Below are 20,093 nucleotides of genomic sequence, written 5' to 3' on the forward strand. Positions count from 1 at the left end.
GGGCTGAGGCGAAGCCCCACAGGCCGCCGAGGCCCGCGCTCCGCCCCGTGACTACATTTCCCAGCAAGCCCCGGGCCGCCCGCGCGCCGCAGTTGACCCATTTCCCGGCCCGTCACGGGCTCGGCCGGCCCCCCGCGCCCAGGCGCTGCTCCCTGCTGACTGGGGTGTGGGCGGGGAGCGGCGGAGGGAGGAGGAGGCGCTGCCGGCTGCCGCCGTTGCCTCCGCTGCTGGGCGCCTGGGCAGCTCCCCGGGTTTCCTGCGGGCCGCCATGGACGAGCAGGCGGGTCCCGGCGTCTTTTTCAGCAACAACCACCCGGGAGCCGGCGGTGCCAAGGGGCTCGGGCCTCTGGCAGAGGCTGCCGCGGCCGGCGACGGGGCGGCTGCGGCGGGGGCGGCTCGAGCCCAGTACAGCCTCCCGGGGATCCTGCACTTCCTGCAGCACGAGTGGGCCCGCTTCGAGGTGGAGAGAGCCCAGTGGGAGGTGGAGCGGGCGGAGCTGCAGGTAAGGACCCTCCCGGCCGTGGCCCTCGGCATCCCGCCTCTCGGCTCGCCTTCCGCCCCGCCCCGGACCCTCGCCCCCCTCCCCCAGTCCGCGCTCGTCCCCTCCCCAGTGGCTCGCGCCCGTCCCACCCTCCGGAGCCTCTTCACCCCTGCCTGTCGCTGTCCCCACTTCTAGCACTCCAGGTCTGCCCAACCACTGACGCCTTGTTTACCGTCCGCGCTGCTTTTCCGTCTTGCTGTTTTCCCACTCGCAACTGCCAGGCTTGGTTCCACTCTTTGGCCGCCGCATCTCGGAGGGCATTCCCGTGGCAGTTTGCAGGGGGGGCGGCGCTGACAGTAGTTTGGGGAGACCCCGAGCAAGTCATCCCCGGTGCCGGCGTGTCCCCTCTTAGGTCTGCCCGTGGCAGGAGGTATTGGCAGTTAGCTTCTCTCTGCCAGGAAGGCGATCAAAGAAGACAGCAGAAGTTGTGTCAGCCAGGCCTTGACTGTGGGCTGAAAGCTGACTTTGGGCAAAAGTGTTCTCAGAAACTCCAGCCCCCTTTTTTGTTTGTGTGACTGTTTCTTCCCTTCCTGGCCACCCTCCTCGCCACTCCGTATTCCACGTTCATGGGTTCATGGATTTGAAGTGAAGAACTGATGGTTCCTGTTGCCAGAATCCAGAGTTTCTCAAAAGTGAATTTTCAGGTTTTGTGTGTGTGAAATTGAGCTGTAGTTTCGAAGGAACCCCAGGGCTGCGCTGTTGGGATCGTTACCTTGCAGAATGGGAGATCAAGGAGGAGGAAGGGCACAGAGGAGCGATTGTGGGCGCTCAGGAGAGTGGAAGCCAGCTGATACCGAACAGGGCATTCTGAGTTCTAAGTAGGTTTTATGGCAGTTGTTTAAACTTCCAGTTTCAGGAGTAATGGAAAAGACGGAGGGGTTGGGTCTGTCTCAGGGGGTTATCCTGTACCCTGAAGGAATTGGAGGAGGCTTTTGGTTTGTCAAATACTTGAAGTGAAATGCTGCCCAGTGGGTGGCCCTTGCCGTTGTTGTTTGTAACAAGTATTTCTTTGGCCCTGAGGAAGGAGAGGGGAAACCTCTGATGCAGACTCCTTCGGTGGAGTGGCACTGGCTGTCGAAGGAGCAAACGGGGTTCTTGTGGCTTGGGTCAGAGTGAAGGCTGAGTTGGCTGTCAGCTGTGTGACCTTGGGGAGATCCTTAACCTCTCGGGGCAGCCGCTTCACCCCGGGTTTATTCCGCACAGACTCCTTGAAGGCCAGCTCTGAGTTTCCAGTCTTGGGGAGAAGCAAAGCTGATGAGGCTTCTGCCCTCAAGGAGCTTCTGGGTAGCTGGGAGGCGCTCAGTCAGCACTTGAAGCTGCGGGACACAGTGGCCCGCGGTGGCACCTGCCGAGAGGAAACCTAAACCGGGGCATCGGGTAGAGCGCTGGGGAGGGTGGCTGGCCAGCAGAGGCCTCCAGGAGCTGGCTGGCAGGAGGAAGGGAGGGAAGAGGGATAGTTTTTGTACTTTCTTGTCTGTCTATGTCTACCATTGCGTATTTATGTGCTTTGGCTGTGTTCCCATCCTTGCCGTCAGGTTGCTTTTAAAACTGCTCTGTTGATATTCCTAAATTTTCTCATGAGAAATAACCATGGGTTTGTGGTCCGCAACACTCTATTTACCCTCCTAGCAGTGTATTCTATAAATGAGCTTGTGGATTTCAAGCTTCAAGCGGGGTGTTAAAGACAAGGTGTGACTTTTTATTTATTTACTTATTTTTAAAGATTTACTTATTTTGGTTGAAAGTCAGATTTACAGAGAGAAGGAGAGACAGAGAGAAAGATCTTTCATCTGCTGGTTCACTCCCTATACGGCTGCAAGGGCAGAACTGGGCTGACCTGCAGCCAGGAGCCAGGAGCTTCTTCCGGATCTCTCAGGCGGGCAGGTTCCCAAGGCTTTGAGCCGTCCTTGACTGCTTTCCAGGCCACAAGCAGGGAGCTGGGTGGGAAGTAGAGCAGCTGGGTTATGAACCCGTGCCCATATGGGATCCTGATGTATGCAAGGTGAGGATTTAACCACCAGGTTATTGCATGAAGCCCAAGATGTGACTTTAAAAAAAAAACAACTTTTTTTTTCTTTTAAATTGTTTGTTTTGTGTTATATTTGATAGAGACAAGAGCTCTTCCATCTGCTGGTTCACTTGTCAGCTTTCCACAGTAGCCAGGGCTGGACCAGAAGTCTGAATCTCTGAATCTCCAATAAAAGTGTCAGGGACGCAGATATTTGGAGCATCATCTGCTACATCACACACGTGTGAGCAGGAGGTTGAATTAGAAACCAGGGGAGGGCTGGTATCCCAAGAGGCAAGTTAACTCATTGTTCTGCATGCCTACCCCAAGTTTTGAGCCCTTTTTTCTTCCTTCCTTTTTTTATTTTTCTCTTTCTCTACTCCTTTACTCCCCTCCCCCGTCTCTCTCTCTCTCTCTCTCTCTCTCTGTGTGTTTTCATTAAAGTTTACCTGTTTTTTTGAGAGAATCGCACAGAGAGAGATGGGGAGACAGATCTTCCATCCATTGGTTCACTCTTCAGATGGTTGCTGTGATCAGGCTGGGCCAGACCAAAATCAGGAGCTTTTTCTGTGTTTCCCACAGAGGTGGAAGGGGCCTAGATGTTTTGGCATTCTTTCACTGCTTCTCCCAGCCGGGGAGCTGGATCTGAAGTGGAGCAGCTTGGACCTGAACCAGCACCCCTGTGGGATGCTGGTGTTGCAGGTAGCAGCTTTACTCACTGTACCACAAACCACTCTCTTAAGATTTGAATTTTAACTTTATACAGTTGAAGGAAATGATTTTTGTATATGGCTTCTTGGATTTTGTTTTCCAATACAGTGAATTGAAGTTACATGAATTTGATCAAAAACAGAGGAAAGAGTGGTGGGTGCTAACCTTTGTATCTGTAGAAATGTGGGACTCCCACCCGCTCTGCGACCTGCTCACTCCTGTCATGTTTCAGCTTTGCGCTTTACCTGAGATGGTTGTCAGTCTGCAGTTTTTTACTCACATATGTGAAATGTAATGTAGGTTTTTTGGGAGTGCTTATGTATCAAGGGCACTACTTTTATTTTTTTATTTTTTTATTTTTTAGATTTATTTTATTTTTATTACAAAGTCAGATGTACTGAGAGGAGGAGAGATAGAGAGGAAGTGGAGCTGCTGGGATTAGAACCAGCGGCCATATGGGATCAAGGCGAGGACCTTAGCCACTAGGCCACGCTGCCGAGCCCAAGGGCACTACTTTTAAGAAAATGTATCTATTTGTTTATTTGAGATAGTTACAGGGAGTGAGTTCCTAGCCACTTGACTCACTTGTCAGATGCTTAGGGGCTGAAGGCCTGGGGTCAGAACTAATGGACATTTTCCCAGGAGGTGGCTGGAAGCCAGTGTTTGAATCTTTCCTGCTGTCTTCCAGGTTCTGTGGTAACAGGAAGCTGAATGCAGAAGCTGGAAGGCAGGACTTGAACTCGGGCACTCAGTTGTGGGATGTGGGTATTCTTAATCAGCAGCTCTAACGGCTACGCTGATTATTTTCCCCTGAATGTTCCTTTTTAATACAATTTAATTTTTGTACAAATTAAGCTTCCACAGAGAAGCTTAAAAAATGAGTTACAGGGCCCGGCGGCGTGGCCTAGCGGCTAAAGTCCTCGCCTTGAAAGCCCCGGGATCCCATATGGGTGCCGGTTCTAATCCCGGCAGCTCCACTTCCCATCCAGCTCCCTGCTTATGGCCTGGGAAAGCAGTCGAGGACGGCCCAATGCATTGGGACACTGCACCCACATGGGAGACCCGGAAGAGGTTCCAGGTTCCTGGCTTCGCATAGGCCCATTGCGGCTCACTTGGGGAGTGAATCATAGGACGGAAGATCTTCCTCTCTGTCTCTCCTCCTCTGTGTATATCTGGCTGTAATAAAATAAATAAATCTTTTAAAAAAAATGAGTTACATATTATTTGAATAAGGTAAATATTACCTGTATTGGAGCCCAGAGTGATGGCCCAGTGGCTGAATCTTCTCTGGAAGCTCTGGGATTCCATATGGGTTCGTGTCCTGGCTGTTCCACTTCCCGTCTAGCTCCCTGCTTGTGGCCTGGGAAAACAGTAGAGGATGATCCAAAGCCTTGGGACCCTGCACCCACGTGGGAGACCTAGAGGAAGCTCCAGGCTTTGGATTGGTTCAGTTGCAGTCATGGGGGCCACTTGGGGAGTGAACCAGTGGATGGAAGATTTTCTCTCTGTATTTCCTTCTCTCTGTAAAATCTGCCTTTCCAATTAAAAACAAAACAAAAAAAAAAAACCAAAACAAAACAAAAAAAAAAGAAAAAAGAAAATATATTACCTGTATTGTAGGAACTGGATTTATAATCTATGATCTGGGCCCGGCGGTGAGGCCTAGTGGCTAAAGTCCTCACCTTGAACGTGCCAGGATCCCATATGGGTGCCAGTTCTAGTCCCAGCGGCTCCACTTCCCATCCAGCTCTCTGCTTGTGGCCTGGGAAAGCAGTTGAGGATGGCCCAAGGCTTTGGGATCCTGCACCCACATAGGAGACCTGGAAGAGATTCCTGGTTCCTGGTTCACCAGCCGTTGCAGTCACCTGGGGAGTGAATCATCGGATGAAGATCTTCCTCTCTATCTCTCCTCCTCTGTGTATATCTGAATTTTTTAAAATAAATCTTTGCAAAAAAAAATCTATGATCTTTGTCCCTCTTATTAATGTAATTGAAAAATTAATCATTTCCTTGTGTCAGATTACTAAATTTAACAATTCCACTTCATTTCGTTGAAACCAGTAAGAAACAAGAGTTGGATGAGTTAAAATGAAATGTGGATCAGTTGATATTCTGTTTAAGTTTTATATCTCCTCTAAAGTCATTAAGACCAAAGTCAACAAAAGTGCCTTTAAGATTAGGTCTAATTTGTCCCTTCAGGAACCTGTCAGTCCTACTCCTTCCAGGTTGCCAGGTTAGAGTTACGAAAGCCAATCCCAGCTCTCACCGTCCCAGGCTTTGGGCACTGCCCTCCTCAGATCTGGAGGACAAGGGAATACCACAGTGTACCAAAAGCTTCTTTGTTAGTGACTAGGGTACTTGGAAAAGTGTGCTGAAAATATAATTAAAAAATAAATTTGTTTTGATGTGAAATAATTTTGGAATAGTAGGTACAAGAGATTTTAGAAAATGCACACTGAAACAACTGCATGGACTGAAGCAAATTTTGCACTAAAATAAATTTATTTTTAATCTCATTTTCTCTTGCACTTTCTGAAGTATTCTTGCGATTTTTTGCTTGACTGTCTAATTAAAGGACTCTCTGTACTTTTGATAATATTCATCTGCCCGCCCCCAGCTCAGATCCAGATGAGAATAGGCAGTTCATAGGAAAGAAAAAGAAAGATCATTATTGAGTTTTATATTTGTGAAAGGAATTGGAAAAGGAATGATTGAAAAAATTTTCTGTATGTGAGATGTGTTCTAATAACCTTTAAAGAAATGTGGGGTCTAGTTAGTATGATAGAGCGTCCGCATGTAGAAGGCTCAGAGTATTTCCCGTTGGAAGGGCTTGGTTTTCTCAGGGTGTGGTAAAGCAGCTAAGAGTGAAAACAGAAAAGCAGGAAGGAAAAACTTTCTGAGGTGAGAACCTAAGGCTTCGTGTCTGAAGAACGATGAGTATAAATAAGTATGTAAGTAGAAAATGACAGTGATCGGCCTCAGATTTTTGATGGTCTGGTCGTGGAGCAAGGAAGGGTCTGATATTACCTGGAAATGCGAGAGTTGTGTAGAGAAGGGTGAGTAGCTCAGGGCATGTGGTGTGGGCGCTGTGTGCTGGAATGTTTAGGAATCTGCGTTTTGGCATTGCTGGTTTGTATTTTCATTCAGCAGAGATTTTTCAAGCACTCACTTCATGCCAGGTCTTGTTCTGGGTATTGGAGATAAAACAGTTGCGGGGGGGTGGGGGTGGGGGGGTGGGGACCAGAACTGTGGGGGCAGATGGATAATGGCAAATCAATAGATAAGGTGTTGAAAGGTGGGAGGCACTGATAGAGTTGGGGCAGGGAAGTGCATAGGAGAGTGGCCTGGGGAGGGGAGGCTTCACTGGTCAGGTGCCAGCTGAGCGCAGACCTGGAAAGGTGAAGTTTGAGAAAGAGTAAGAGCCTTCTGGCAGGGGAGCAGCTGGAGGAAGGAAGCTGGCTTCCAGTATTTGAGGAAGAGCATGTGGTTGGAAGAGGAAGGGAATGGAAGAAATGATGTCAGAGAAGCGCCGAGTCTTATTTTTTGTGAGGATTTTGGATTTTAGCCCAGCAAGGCAGGCACTCACTGGAATATTTTGAGCTAAGTAGAGTGATACCATTCTTATCTTTTTAAGATTTGTTTACTTAAAAGGCAGAGTGACAGAGAAGGAGAGATGTCATGCATCAAATGGTTCACTTCCCAAATGCCTGCAAAAATTAGGGCTGTGCCAGCTTGCAGCCGGAGGCCGGTAACTCCATCTGTCTCATGTGGGACTCCAAGCACTTGGACCCCCATCTGCTGCCTCCCAGATGTGTTGGTGGGAAACACAATCACCAGGGCAAGAACTGACACGCCAATATGAGGGTGTGGGTGTCCCAGCTTAACCTGCTGCGTCACAGTGTCCTCCCAATACCATTTCTGAAAGGACTGGTTTAAAATGATTCAGTAGTGGACTTGAGGGAAGACAAGAGTGGAAGAAGCAGGACGGCTGGTTGGGAGGCTGTTGCAACCAACTTAGACTGGAGATGAACGCGAGGTAGCCATGAGGTGTGTGAACATTTATTGTGATATTGAAAGTAGAATGACTTCTGAATTGAATTTTGAGGTATAATCAGCATGCTGTGCTATGAGACAAGAGATTTCAAAAGAAAGGGAGTTAGAGAGGGCTTATGAATATCTCAAAGGCAGAGCAGCAGAGGGTAGAGCTGAGAGAGAGAGAAAGAAAGAGACAGGCAGACAGACAGACAGACAGACATTGAGAGATTGATTCCTCTTCCACCTGTCAGTTCACCCCCCCAAGTGGCAGCCAAAGCCAGGGCTTGTCCTGGTCTTACCCCTGTGGGTGTCAGGAGCCCAAGTCCTTGGGCCCCAATCCTCTGCCTTTCCAGGTGCATTATGGCAGGAAGGGATTGGAAGAGGAGCAGTTGGAACCTGAACTGGTAATCCTGTGTGGGCGTTGGAAGCAGTGGCTTAACCTGTTGCACCACACTGCTGGCCTTTGAAAGTATTTTGGCTGAGCAGCTGCATAGTGCTATTGAGAAGACTTACTGTACATTTATATGGAAAAAGTAAATTAAATGCAATGACTGTGTTTTTTGAAATATTTATTTTTATTGGAAAGGCAGATTTACAGAGAAAAGGAGAGACAGAGAGGAAGATCTTCTGTCTCATGATTCACTCCCCAGTGACCACAGTGGCTGGAGCTGAGCCAATCCAAAGCCAGGAGCCAGGAGCCTCTTGCAGGTCTCCCATGCAGGTGCAGGGTCCCAAGGTTTTGGGCCATCCTCAGCTGCTCTCCCAGGGCACAAGCAGGGAGCTGAATGGGCACCCATATGGGATCCCAGCACATTCAAGGCAAGACTTTAGCCTCTAGGCCACCTCACTGGGCCTGTGACTATTGTTTGTGATTATTTTAACTTGTTTATAGCTATTGTGAAAGGCAACGTGCATAGACCTGGGATTAAAAGCTTACACTAGGGCCCGGCAGCGTGGCCTAGCAGCTAAAGTCCTCGCCTTGAAAGTGCCAGGATCCCATATGGGCGCCAGTTCTAATCCCGGCAGCTCCACTTCCCATCCAGCTCCCTGCTTGTGGCCTGGGAAGGCAGTTGAGGACGGCCCAATGCATTGGGACCCTGCACCCACGTGGGAGACCCGGAAGAGGTTCCTGGTTCCCGGCTTTGGATCGGCACGCACCGGCCCGTTGCGGCTCACTTGGGGAGTGAATCATCGGACGGAAGATCTTCCTCTCTGTCTCTCCTCCTCTGTGTATATCTGGCTGTAATAAAATGAATAAATCTTTAAAAAAAAAAATGCTTACACTAAAACCTTATTATCATTGTGTTTTACTTCCAAAGTACATATTTGCTATAATTCTGACCTCTTAGAACCTTAGTTTTTCATTTGTCAGATGAGGATAATAAATTATTTTGTGAATTAAATAAAATATTTTAAAGTACTTAGATGAAGCCCTGTATGTAACACAGAGTAAATATTGAATTAATAAGCGGTAGTGAGCCTGTGTTGTTAAACTTTTACTCTTATTTTATCTCCTTATTCCCATAGAAAAACATGACCTTCACTCATGCACTTTTCTATGGCTAGATTTGTAAGTGCTGTTCTTAGACCACACAGCCTGATATTTTAAATCTGATCCTGACACTCCAGGACTGTTTAATAGTAATGATTGGTGGGTTTCATTGTCTAAATCAAAATCATAATTTGAATTTTTTTTCTTAGTAACCCATTGGTACTCCAGTATGGGGTTTGTGTCTCCTAAGCACTGGCTTACCCTACTGTGTCACAATGTCCTACCAGATACTATTTCAAAGTCCTCCCCTTTTTTCTTAAGATTTATTTGTTTATTTTTATTGGAAAGGCAGATGTACAGAGAAGGATAGGTAAAGGTCTTCCATCCATATGGCCGCAGTGGCTGGAGCTGAGCTGATCCGAACCTAGGAGCCTGGAGCCTCTTCCAAATCTCCCACATGGGTACCAAAGACCCAAGAACTTGATCCATCATTCACTGCTTTCCCAGGCCGTAAACAGGGAATTGGATGGGAAGTGGAATAGCCGGGACACCCGGAGGCCATATGGCGTCTTATGCTTGGAGGTGGAGGATTAGCCAGTGGAGCCAATGCGCTGGCCCCGTAAGGATCCCTTTAAAAGGATTCATAGTGGACTTAAGGGAAGACAAGGGTAAAAGAAGCAGGAGGATTAGTTGATAGGCTGTTTAAAGACTAGATGTCTTTATATTGGAATTCATACGGACTTTTCTGGCTTATTTTATCTTAATTTTTAATAAGTAAAAAAATTGCATTCATTTGCTAAGTACTCTGTAAAACTAATCCTTGATTTTATTTGGCCCTTTATGTTCTTTGTGTGTGTATGTGTGTTTAAGGATTTATTAATTTTTTTGAAAGGCAGTTAGAGGGGGAGAAACAGAGGAGAAAGGCCTCCCACCCAGTGGTTCACTCCCCAGGATTTAGGTGTGCCTGGACCAGGCTAAAATCTGTGGCCAAAAGCTCCTCCGGGCTTCCTGCTTGGGTGGCAGGAGCCCGAGTGGGTAGGCCTGCTGCTGCTTTTCCTGGGCCACTAACTAAGCAGAAGCTGAAGTGAAAATGGCACAGCCAGGTCTCGAACCAGCACCCTTATGGGATGCCAGTGTCATAGCTGGTGGCTTTACATGCTGTCTCTCAATGCCGGCCTCCTCTTGCTTTGGTTTCAAATATATTTATTTGAAAGAATAACTTAGACACAGATAGACTGACAAAGAGCTCTTCCATCTGCCATTCACTCCCCACTGCTACTCACAGAAGAGCCAGAGCTGGGCCTTGCCAAAGGCAGGAGCCAGCACCCCCATCCTTGTCTCCTGGGTGAGGGGGCCATCCTCAGCTGTGACCTAACCTGCTGCTCTGCAGTACAGTTATGGCACTTAAATTTGCAATAGATGAATCCCATTGTGGTATAATTTGAGGATGTTCATTTTTTTGTTGTTGTGTGAAAATTCTCAATAATTTCATTATCTTTAATATGTTTTGGAAAGGTTATATTCCACTATTTGTCACATTAATTCTGTGCTTTTCAGTTTTAGCTTGGTGTTAGAATAAGAGACAACTTAAAAATAATATTCCCTGTCTTTTTTCAGATCATTTAATTCAGAATCTTGGAAATCAGGTCTCTGAGCATTAGTATTTTTTTTAGCTCTAATATTTCTGATATACAAGGCTTGTGAACCAGTGTTATAGCTGATTTATGTATTATGTGTACCTACGTGTGCTTTTGTATAATTGCATGTACACAGTTATATGAAGACACAATATATGTAAACATTTTTGATGATTTCAACACTTGTGGTATTCCATATATGGAGGATGCAATGTAGAATTTGTGATGTGATTTCTGTTATGTTTTCATTGTTTTTTCTAATGATAGCTAGCATTTTATTTTTAGATAGTAGACAATTACGATTTGCGTCACAACCTTCTAATTGAAAGATGTAATAATATTCTTTGCACTGGAATGAACCTTGGAAATAATCAGCTTCAATCCTCTTTTATGGGGTAAAGTGAAGCCTAAAGAGAAATTAAATGATTAAAAGGAAATAGGTTTTGGACAAACTCTACTCCTTCAGTCTCTAGCTAGATATCATTAAAAACCTTTTCAGATACGATATCTTATTTGTTCCTTGCAACTTCCTAAGCTAATCAGACTTATTCTTAATAAAAAGAAAAATGTGAAATAGCCATACTGATACTTATCATTTTTCTTTTAAAGATTTTCTTCTAGCAATTTATTTTAAAGATTTAAAGATTTTTTCATTTAAAGATTTTTTTACTTGGGAGGCAGAGCAAGTACGCTAGAGAATGATGGATTCTCCAAAGGGCCTCAACAGCCAGTTCTGGGCGAAGTCAGATTCAGGAACTCTCAGTTCCGTCTGGGTCTCAGATGTGGGTGGCAGGGCCCTAAATATGTAGGCCATATTCTGCTGCCTTCGCAGGCACATTAGCAAGGACCTGGATTGGAAGTGGAGTAACGGGGACTTGAACCAGCAGCACTCCAATAAGGAATGCAGTATCAAACCCACTATGCCACAGCTCTCGTCCCTCATTTTTGTTTCCTTTTTTTATATTATTAAATGTTTTTATTTTGGTAATCTGTACATAGTTGATTAGGGTACAAATGGTCAAGGGCTACAGGAAAGTGGGTTAGACCATTGTTTCCACATTAATATTATTTTTATTTTTTCTGTATCCGGGGTAAGGAAGGAGATAAAGGGAAAAGCCCCACCCAGGCTCCCACCCATTGCAGGTCCCTGACGTGGAGCTTGCTCCGAGGGTCCTGCTCATGCAGTTTGGATAGTTCAGCGGTTCTGAATTCCTGCCAATCTTGCTGCTCTAAGCGTGATGAAATCTCTTCAGAATCCACTGGCTGACATAGTCTCTTCATAGTTGGGGTTCTGAGATCAGCAGCTCAGTTGGAGGGATTCCCAGAGAGACTTCGTTTGAGGTGATCCCAGATCTGATTCTTTTGAGTGCTTGCCAGTACAGGGTCTGGCACAGTCAGTCGCCCCAGTCAACTTGTGCACATTCTGGTGATTGCAATTGCTGGGTCAGTTCTGTTTCCAGCCCTGTCTTCCACGTGAACCAATGGGTGTTACAGTTCAGCCTGATTCTGCCCACTTCACTCTCGGCTCTCGTGCAAACCAGTGGGAGCCGTAGCCTAGTTGGGGCGACTCCCCATAACCTCCAAGAGGCCTGCCTCGTACCCTGATTCCCATGCTTGCCAGTGTATGCTGCAGACTTGTTCGGTCTGTCCCACATCCCATTTAGCTCTCCTACATGTTAATGGGCATTGTAGCCTAGTGCAACCCAACCTGCCTTATTATCAGCCCACACATGTACTGTTAGGTGCCTTTCTGTCTAGCCACCCCTGCCCCAATCCTGGTTTTCATGCTCTCCAGTGGGAGTGGTAACCCACGAGGGAGGCACCCACTATTTCCCTCCTAAGCCACTCCCACTCCCGGATTATGCACTCTGCAGGTGGTTCTGGAATTTAACTTGACAGATTTAGCCCCACCCCCAGCCTCTGCCAGCTGATAATGCAGCAAAGCCCAACCACCCACACCCACTCTTAATTTATGCTTGCACCACTAGGAACAATCAGGCCAGTCTGGCTTTTCCCTGATGTAGCTCACCTGAGACCCACAGGTGTTGTAGCCCTGCCTGGTCCGGTCTGTCCCCATTCCAGCTCAGACATTCCAATGGGATTGGCGGTACAGCAGGGGAGCCCACCACATTCCCCCTACTGGCTTTGTTCCCTCCCTCCCTTGTTCTCACATGTGCTGGTAGGGCGCTGCAGCCCAGTCTGGAACGGCCCACCACACCTTGGCATTTGCCAGTGGGTGTTGTAGCCTGGCCTGGCCTGGCCCGGTCCACCCCCAATTCCAGCTGATGCTGGTGAGGATTATAGCCCAGCCCAGCCCATCAGGCATCCAGTCCCAGCCGTAATGTGCACTGGTATGTGTTTTGACCATACCTGGCCCGACCTACACTCTGTTCTGATGCTCCGATTCGCCAGTGGGTGATGTGAACTGGTTCAGCCTGGTTTGCCCCCAACCTATGCCAAATGTATGCCGGTGGTACCTTCCCCTGGCCTGGTCTGGGCTGATCCCTGTTGTGGTTCTTGCACTCACCTGCATGGACTGTGTCCTGCCAGAGTAGTTGCCCAGGCTCCTCCATCAGAACCTCTCCCATTGCCAGATCTCGTGCATACCTGTGGGTCCATGAGCCAACCCTACTTAATCCACCTCCTGTGCTAGCAGAATCAGTGGCATTTCCTCACTGGCCTTCAGTCCATTCCAGTTCTTACTGTTGGATGTTTCAGCTCTGTCAAGGTTCGTCCTTACCGGGACATGGCTCACACATGGTTCAGTAGGGGCAGAGACCTAGCCTAGTCCGTCCAACATCTACCCTGGTCCTCCAGAGCACCAGATGGTGCTGGAGTCTATCCTGGCCTGGTGCATCCAGTCCCAGTCCAACTTGTGCCAAGGGAGACTGCAGTCATATCCAGACCAGAATACAGCCCCCACTCCAGGCCCCACACTCACCAGTGGGAACCCAAATCCAGTTAGGGTGTCTTAACTCCCCAAGTGGGCCTGTTCCCAATCATAGATGGCGCAGCTTGGCATAGCCCCTCACCTGTCTTGGCCTTTGCCTTTGATGCTGTGGTCTAGTATCCCTGGCTCATGCAGACCAGTCGGTGTAAGAGCCTAGCTCGGCATGACCTGTGCTCCATCCTGATTTCTGTTCTGCATTGTGAACTAAGGTTTGCTAGGCCCTGCCCGGTCTGCCCCCTTCCAGTTGCAGCTCGGCCCACCTCACATCCTGTTTTAGGATGCACATTCGGGTGCTGCTTCCTTGACCTGCTCAGACTGTTGTCGGTTCCTTTACCTGTAAGTGAAGGCAGGTTCCATGGTCACACCTAGCTCAGCCCATCACCATCCCAACTCATGAGCTAAACCAGCGGGACTTGTATTTCTATAGGGATGGGCTCAAAATTTCCCCAGAGAATCTACCCCCGAATCTGGTTCTTTCATGTGTTGGTTAGTGTCCTAACCTTGCCAAGTGTGACCCATCTTTTGTTCCACCACTCGGTCAGGTACTGGTACCTAGCCCTGCCAGACAGGCCCCCAGCCATAGCTTTTGTGGGGGCTGATGTGTGGTAGTCAGTGATGCTCTACGCGAACAGCTCATCTCAGGACTCCCATTTGGGCTGGTGACTCAGTCTGACCCAAATAGAACTTATGGACTCTCCCCTCCAAACCCTCAGAGCTCAGGCCCCATGCTTGCAAGCAAGTTCTGTGACCCCATCACTAGGAATCACCCAGAATTCATCCCTCACCTACACTCATACTAGCCTTATTCCTGGATGTCCCTAGGCAGCATTTACATACCCTGAAAACCCTAGCTCGCTGCCAGGTGGCCAGCAGGCAGAGTCAGGCACCAAATAGGCACACTGGCCACCCAAAGCCTACGACTGGGTCACCATGTGGCCACGGTGCCCATGGGCGGAGTCCCAGGCGTTGGGTACTCTCTGCAAGCAGGTCGCTACCACTGCGGAGGGCTGCTGTCACCCGAGCTGCCAAGGTCAAACTCCCACCCTCTTTTTTTTTTTGTTTTAAGTGACAGTTGCAGAGATTTTACAGTGTTTTACTCCTTCTTGGTTTACTTAAAGATTATACTTAAGATTGTTTCTGATTTAGTGTACTGAATGTTTTGTTTTGAATTTTTTTTATGTTCCTTGAATCTATGGTTGGCAGCTTATTCTGCAGAATTCTAAATTATTGCTTTTTTTTAATAAAATGTATTTATTTTTATTGGAAAGACAGATTTAAAGAGAGAAGGAGTTACAGAGAGAAAGATCACCATCCATGGTTTACTATCCGAGTGACCGCGATGACAGGAGATGAGCCAATCTGAAGCCAGGAACCCTGGGTGTCCTAAGCGAGTACAGGATTCCAAGGACTTTGGGCTGCCCGTTACTGCTTTCCCAGGCTGCAAACAGGAGGCTGAGTGAAAAGTGGAGTGTTGTGACTGGAGCTGGTGCTCAAAAGGTGTCAGAATGCTGGTAGTGGCTTAACCTGTTGTGTTGCAGCACAAACCCCTTTGCTATATATATAAAATATATATGTATATTTGCTATATATATATATTTAGGATTTATTCATTTTTATTGGAAAGGTGGATTTACAGAGAGGAGGAGAGACAAGAGAGGAAGATCTTCCGCCTGATGATTCACTCCCCAAGCGGCCGCAACGGCTGAAGCTGAGCCAATCTGAAGCCAGGAGCTGGGAGTCTCTGCCAGGTCTCCCACGCGGGTGCAGGGTCCCAAGGCTTTGGTTTGTCCTCGACTGCTTTCCCAGGCCACAAGCAGGGAGCTAGATGGGAAGCGGGGTTGCCGGGATTAGAACCGGGGACTCCCATATGGGATCCCGGCACGTGCAAGGTGAGGACTTTAACCACTACGCTATCGCGCCGGGCCCTATGTTTTCTTCTTATGCTTTATTCTGGAAAATTTATTCTGGCTTATCTTCTAGTACATTAATTTATTTTTCTCAGTTTAATATACCTGTTAAAGCTATCTATTGAATTTTAAATTTTGGTTATTATGCTTATATTGTATGTAAGTAATGTTATATTTCCTGCAAATATTTTAAAAAATGATTACAGCCAGTTTCCAGTTATGTTCATCTAAAAAAACCCACTTCTTGATCATTTGAAAGAGTTAGCAGGAGACATCTGTATGTAGAGTGAAATCTTCTCTCTAGTGGTCCCTTCCCAGATGTCTACAATGACCACAACTGGACTGACCAAAAGCCGGGAACCAGGACCTTCGTCTAGGTCTCCCAAGTGGTGCCCGAGCCCAGGCATTTGCATTATGTTCCGTTGCTTTCCCAGATAGATTAGCAGGGAACTGGATCCGAAACAGAGCAGCCAGGGCTTGAAGCAGCACCCCTAATGGATACCAGGTCACAGAATACAGCTTAACCTAGCAGATGAAAAGATCTCTTTCTCTCTCTCTCTCTCTCTCTAACTTGATCAAATAAAATGAATAAACTTTTTAAATCTGGTAAGAAATTATATTTGGTGTCTTTGTATTTCCTATATGTGAGGTCTTAGGCATGCCTTTGTGTGGCCTGATTTTTCTGCTGGGTTTTGCTCATATTGACTTGTTTTGTCTCATTTTTAGTTTTTACGTATTTGTAGATTTATTTATTTGATAAACACAGTAATATCTTCTGTCTGCTGGTTCACTACTCACATGGCTGCCAAAGCAAGGGCTGAGTCAGGCAGATGGCAGGGGCCCAAGAATGTGGTCCTGCTACTTTCCCAGGAGTTTAGCAAGGAGCTCGATTAGAAATAGAGCAACTGGGCCTGGCGCGATAGCATAGTGGTTATAGTCCTCACCTTGAACATGCCGGGATCCCATATGGACGCCGGTTCTAATATTGGCAGCCCTGCTTCCCATCCAACTCCCTGGAAAAAGCAGTTGAGGGTGGCCCAAGTCTTTGGGATCCTGCACCCACATGGGAGACCGGGAGGAAGATCCTGGCTCCTGGCTTCGGATTGGTTCAGCTCTAGCCATTGTGGCCGTTTGGGGAGTGAACCTTCAGATGGAAGATCTTCCTCTCTTGTCTCTCCTCCTCTCTCTGTATATCTGCCTTTCCAATTAAAATCAATAAATCTTCAAAAAAAGAAGTAGAACAGCCTCGCCTGGTAGTTACTCGCATCTGGGATGTTGGTGTTGCACGTGGCAGTTGAGGTCAGCGCATCACAAAACTGGCTTGAATTCTTGATTGATCTTGGTGTGTTGCCGACTGTCACTGAAAAAGTTAATAGGTGCAGTGGTGGCTTTGGACCAGCTCAGTCCTGGCCATTGTGGCTGTTTTAGGTGTGAACCAGTGGCTGGAAGAGCTTTCTCTCCATCTCTCCGTTTCTCTCTGTAATTCTGCATTTCCCCAAAAATAAATTTTTCAGAAAAGAGAAAGGTGGCTTAGCTCTCCAAGGTATCTTCTGAAAGCGCTGTGTGTTTGCCTCTGTTACATGTATGGGGATAGCAGCAGCCCAGGACCGCTTTAAAGCAAATTCTTTATACTTCAGATTTTGTGCCACTTAACTGATGTGCATTTTGGCTCAGCATACATTGAGAGTGAGTAACACTTTCTTTGTTGTTGATTGGGAGTATAAACACGTTGGGGGTCATAGGTAAATGTGAACTCTGTCATCTATTAACTTTCTTTTCTGAATGATCTAGGTCTTTGCTTTCTCTTCATTGTTTGCTGCAAGTCTGTCCAAATTAAAGTTCATATTTGTTCTGATTGGCAGTACACAAATAGCAAAAGTAACTTTTGTTTTACCTCACTAAAATCCATTTTTCTCTTTAATTATGATTGTATAATTCCTTCCTTACTATTTTGCTAGCTTTGTCTTTTATTTTTTAAAATTTATTTATTTTTTTATTGGAAAGTCAGATTTTACAGAGAAGGAGAGACAGATCTTCCATCTGCTGGTTCACTCCCCCAAGTGGCTGCAGTGGCTGGAGTTGAGCTGATCTGAAGCCAGAAGCCAGGAACTTCCTCCAGGTCTCCCAAGTGGGTGTAGGATCCCAAGGCTTTGGGCCGTCCTTGACTGCTTTTCCAGGCCACAAGCAGGGAGCTGGATGGGAAGTGGGGCTGCCGGAACATGAACCAGCACTGGTATAGGATCCCAGCGCATGCAAGACAAGGACTTTAGCCACTAGTCTACCGTGCTGGACCCTCTTTGTTCTTTCAAAGTAGCTTAGTGCCCATAGGGGATGCTGGTGCTACAGGCAGAGACTCACCCACAGTAACAGCAACTAGATGCTAGCCACCATAGTGCCATCATGATGCTAAACCCTGTGTTCTTACTTTAAATATCTGACAAATGACTCCAGTAATGATCAGCACTTTTTAAAATGTACTTATTTAGTTCTTAACATTATTTCTAAATCTACTTTTCTGTGAATTGCAATGTAAAGTGGAGAACTATAATTTTTCTTCAAAATCCTGGTTACTTAAGAATGCAGAACAAATGGGACTTGCTGTAGTCTTTGAGAAGTGATTCCAGGTCCGGGTAACGTGGACTAATTTCTCTTTGCCAGCCTTTGCTTTCACCTGTGCTTTTGGGATTGTGAATGGTTGTGGTATACAGATTTCAGTGTTTTCTGAGATGCATAGCTTGTCTATCAGGTGTAGAAATTGAAGAAGAGAAATCAAATTGCCTTTGGGATCTTTGGAGTTTCTGGCATGGCTGGCCATGCAAAACAGTTTGACAAAGAATCTTTTGACTGTCTTAATTTTGCAGTGAAAAGTGTTGGCCTTGGAGTCATACAGCTCTGTAACTTCTGATTTGCGATTTTTCTCTTTCATTTCAATCTGTAAAATGTTTGTGATATTATATCTAACAGAAAGAGTCTTGCTTCACCTACTGTACCTACCACATGCTAGCCTGGAAGCTCAGAATGCTTTAGACTGTATTTTTTATTTAAGTCAAATTTTTGAAGTTAAGGCCCAGTCTAAGTGTTCCATTTGGTATAGTAGCTACTTATATTCTGATTTAGCTGTAAGTTACATTTTGATGACAGTAAAATGCGTTGGAATTACAGAACAGGCTAGAAATGGCAGTAATAGGTAGTAAAAGTTTGTAAACTTCAAGAACTGGAGATAGTTGTATGTGTTATATAAAAGTGCTGTATTTATATTTTAGCAGTCAGTTTCTTGTTATGTTAAATGACGTGTAGTGCTTTGGTTATTAGTTGTTCTTAGACTGCCTGTTTTTCATGTGCTATGTGAGAACGGAATACTATGTCAACTGTGTATTTGTTCTTTTTTATTTTTGAAATTATTTATTTATTTTTTAGAGATGTGTTTATTTTTATTGGAAAGTCAGATATACTGAGAGAGGAGCCGAGACAGACAGGAAGATCTTCTGTCCAGTGATTCACTGCCCGAAGCCAATCGGCCAAAGCAGCTGGAACTGAGCTAATCCGAAGCCAGGAGCCCAGAGCCTCTTCTTCTAGGTCTCCCACATGGGTGCAGGGTCCCAAGGCTTTGGGCTGATCTCTACTGCTTTCCCAGGCCACAAGCAGGGAGCTGCCGGGATTAGAACCGGTGCCCATATGGGATCTCAGCACATGCAAGGTGAGGACTTCAGCAGCTAGGCTACCGTGCCAGGCCCTAATAAGTGGTTCTTAGGCATAGTTATTTGAGGGAATGATGGTTTTCTTTGGCAGAATAATACTATTTGGCTTTTCTGTGAATGAACCTTATCTGAGTAAGTTGATGAACTTAGAAAAAATGGATCTGTAAGAAGGAAAAGTTATTGTAGGTTGCTGGAAGAAATATAGCAGAAGTAAAAAGGAATAGGTATTTGATTTTGGAGATGGAGTAGAAGGAAAATGAGCTTTGGAAGTATTGAATATGGTTAGATGGAATAGTTCTTTTGGGTGTGGTAAGTAGGCTCTTGGCATAACTGCTCTAAGAGATCTAAGGAAAAGACCAGGGGGAATGTTACGTTAGTGAACATACTGGTTCCATTTGTACCTATTTACGTGTGATGGAAATTGATCCAATACCAGTGTATCTACTTAAGATAAATCAACAAGATGTCAGATTCCACAAGGGTGATACCAGTTTCACCTGATGGAAAATTACAGCTCAGACTTGCCCTTTTTTGTTGTTGTTGCTGTTGTTTATACTTCTTAAATGAGATGGCTAGGCAGTGAACAATGGAGCTTAAATTATAGGCACAACCGAAACCTGCTCCTGAGGAATGTGGATTCCAATAAAGCTGAAAGGAAGCAATGGGTGAGGCCCCCGGCACTGAGTCAGCATGCTCTTGAGCTTGAAAGAGTAGTCAGTGAGGGAAGGAAGGCATCCCTAGTCCCAGTAATCTAACCCAGTTTGTTATCTCTTGTTCCCTCGGTCTGCTGACATTTTCATTTTCTCTTCTGCTTCAGGGTCAATGTACAGGGCTGGAATGTTTTCCACCTCCTTATCTACTGCTCCATTTCTAATCAGGTTTCATGATGGAGTTTCCTTTGTCTGGGAAACCTGACTGCCCTGCAGACACGAGGAAGTGTCCCAGCCCCATTACAGCTTGTGTGTGTATAAGACAGAGTGGCATTATTCGGCACCATTCAGATTGGTAGTTGATCAGTTAATCAGGAAATATGGTTCAAATGGTATTTGAAGGGGCCAGCACGGTGGCTCAATTGGCTAGTCCTCTAACTGTAAATGCTAGCATCTCATATGAG

General features: G+C 46.4%; 1 protein-coding gene across 2 annotated transcripts in view; it reads left to right on the top strand.

Moving 5' to 3' along the window:
• Positions 1–121: 121 nt before the first annotated feature.
• LOC101530279 (striatin) overlaps positions 122–20,093 on the top strand; it is a 114,949-nt gene continuing 94,977 nt past the window's right edge. Inside the window, exon 1 of one of the 2 annotated variants that reach the window (XM_058668088.1) lies at positions 122–502. In XM_058668088.1, coding sequence (XP_058524071.1) covers positions 269–502 — 234 coding nt within the window. In that variant the 5' untranslated portion in view covers positions 122–268. The remainder of the gene's footprint in view (positions 503–20,093) is intronic. The other variant, XM_058668089.1, reaches the window with a different exon arrangement.

Source organism: Ochotona princeps, chromosome 8, assembly GCF_030435755.1.
Source record: "Ochotona princeps isolate mOchPri1 chromosome 8, mOchPri1.hap1, whole genome shotgun sequence".
Classification (NCBI taxonomy): Eukaryota; Metazoa; Chordata; class Mammalia; order Lagomorpha; family Ochotonidae; genus Ochotona; species Ochotona princeps.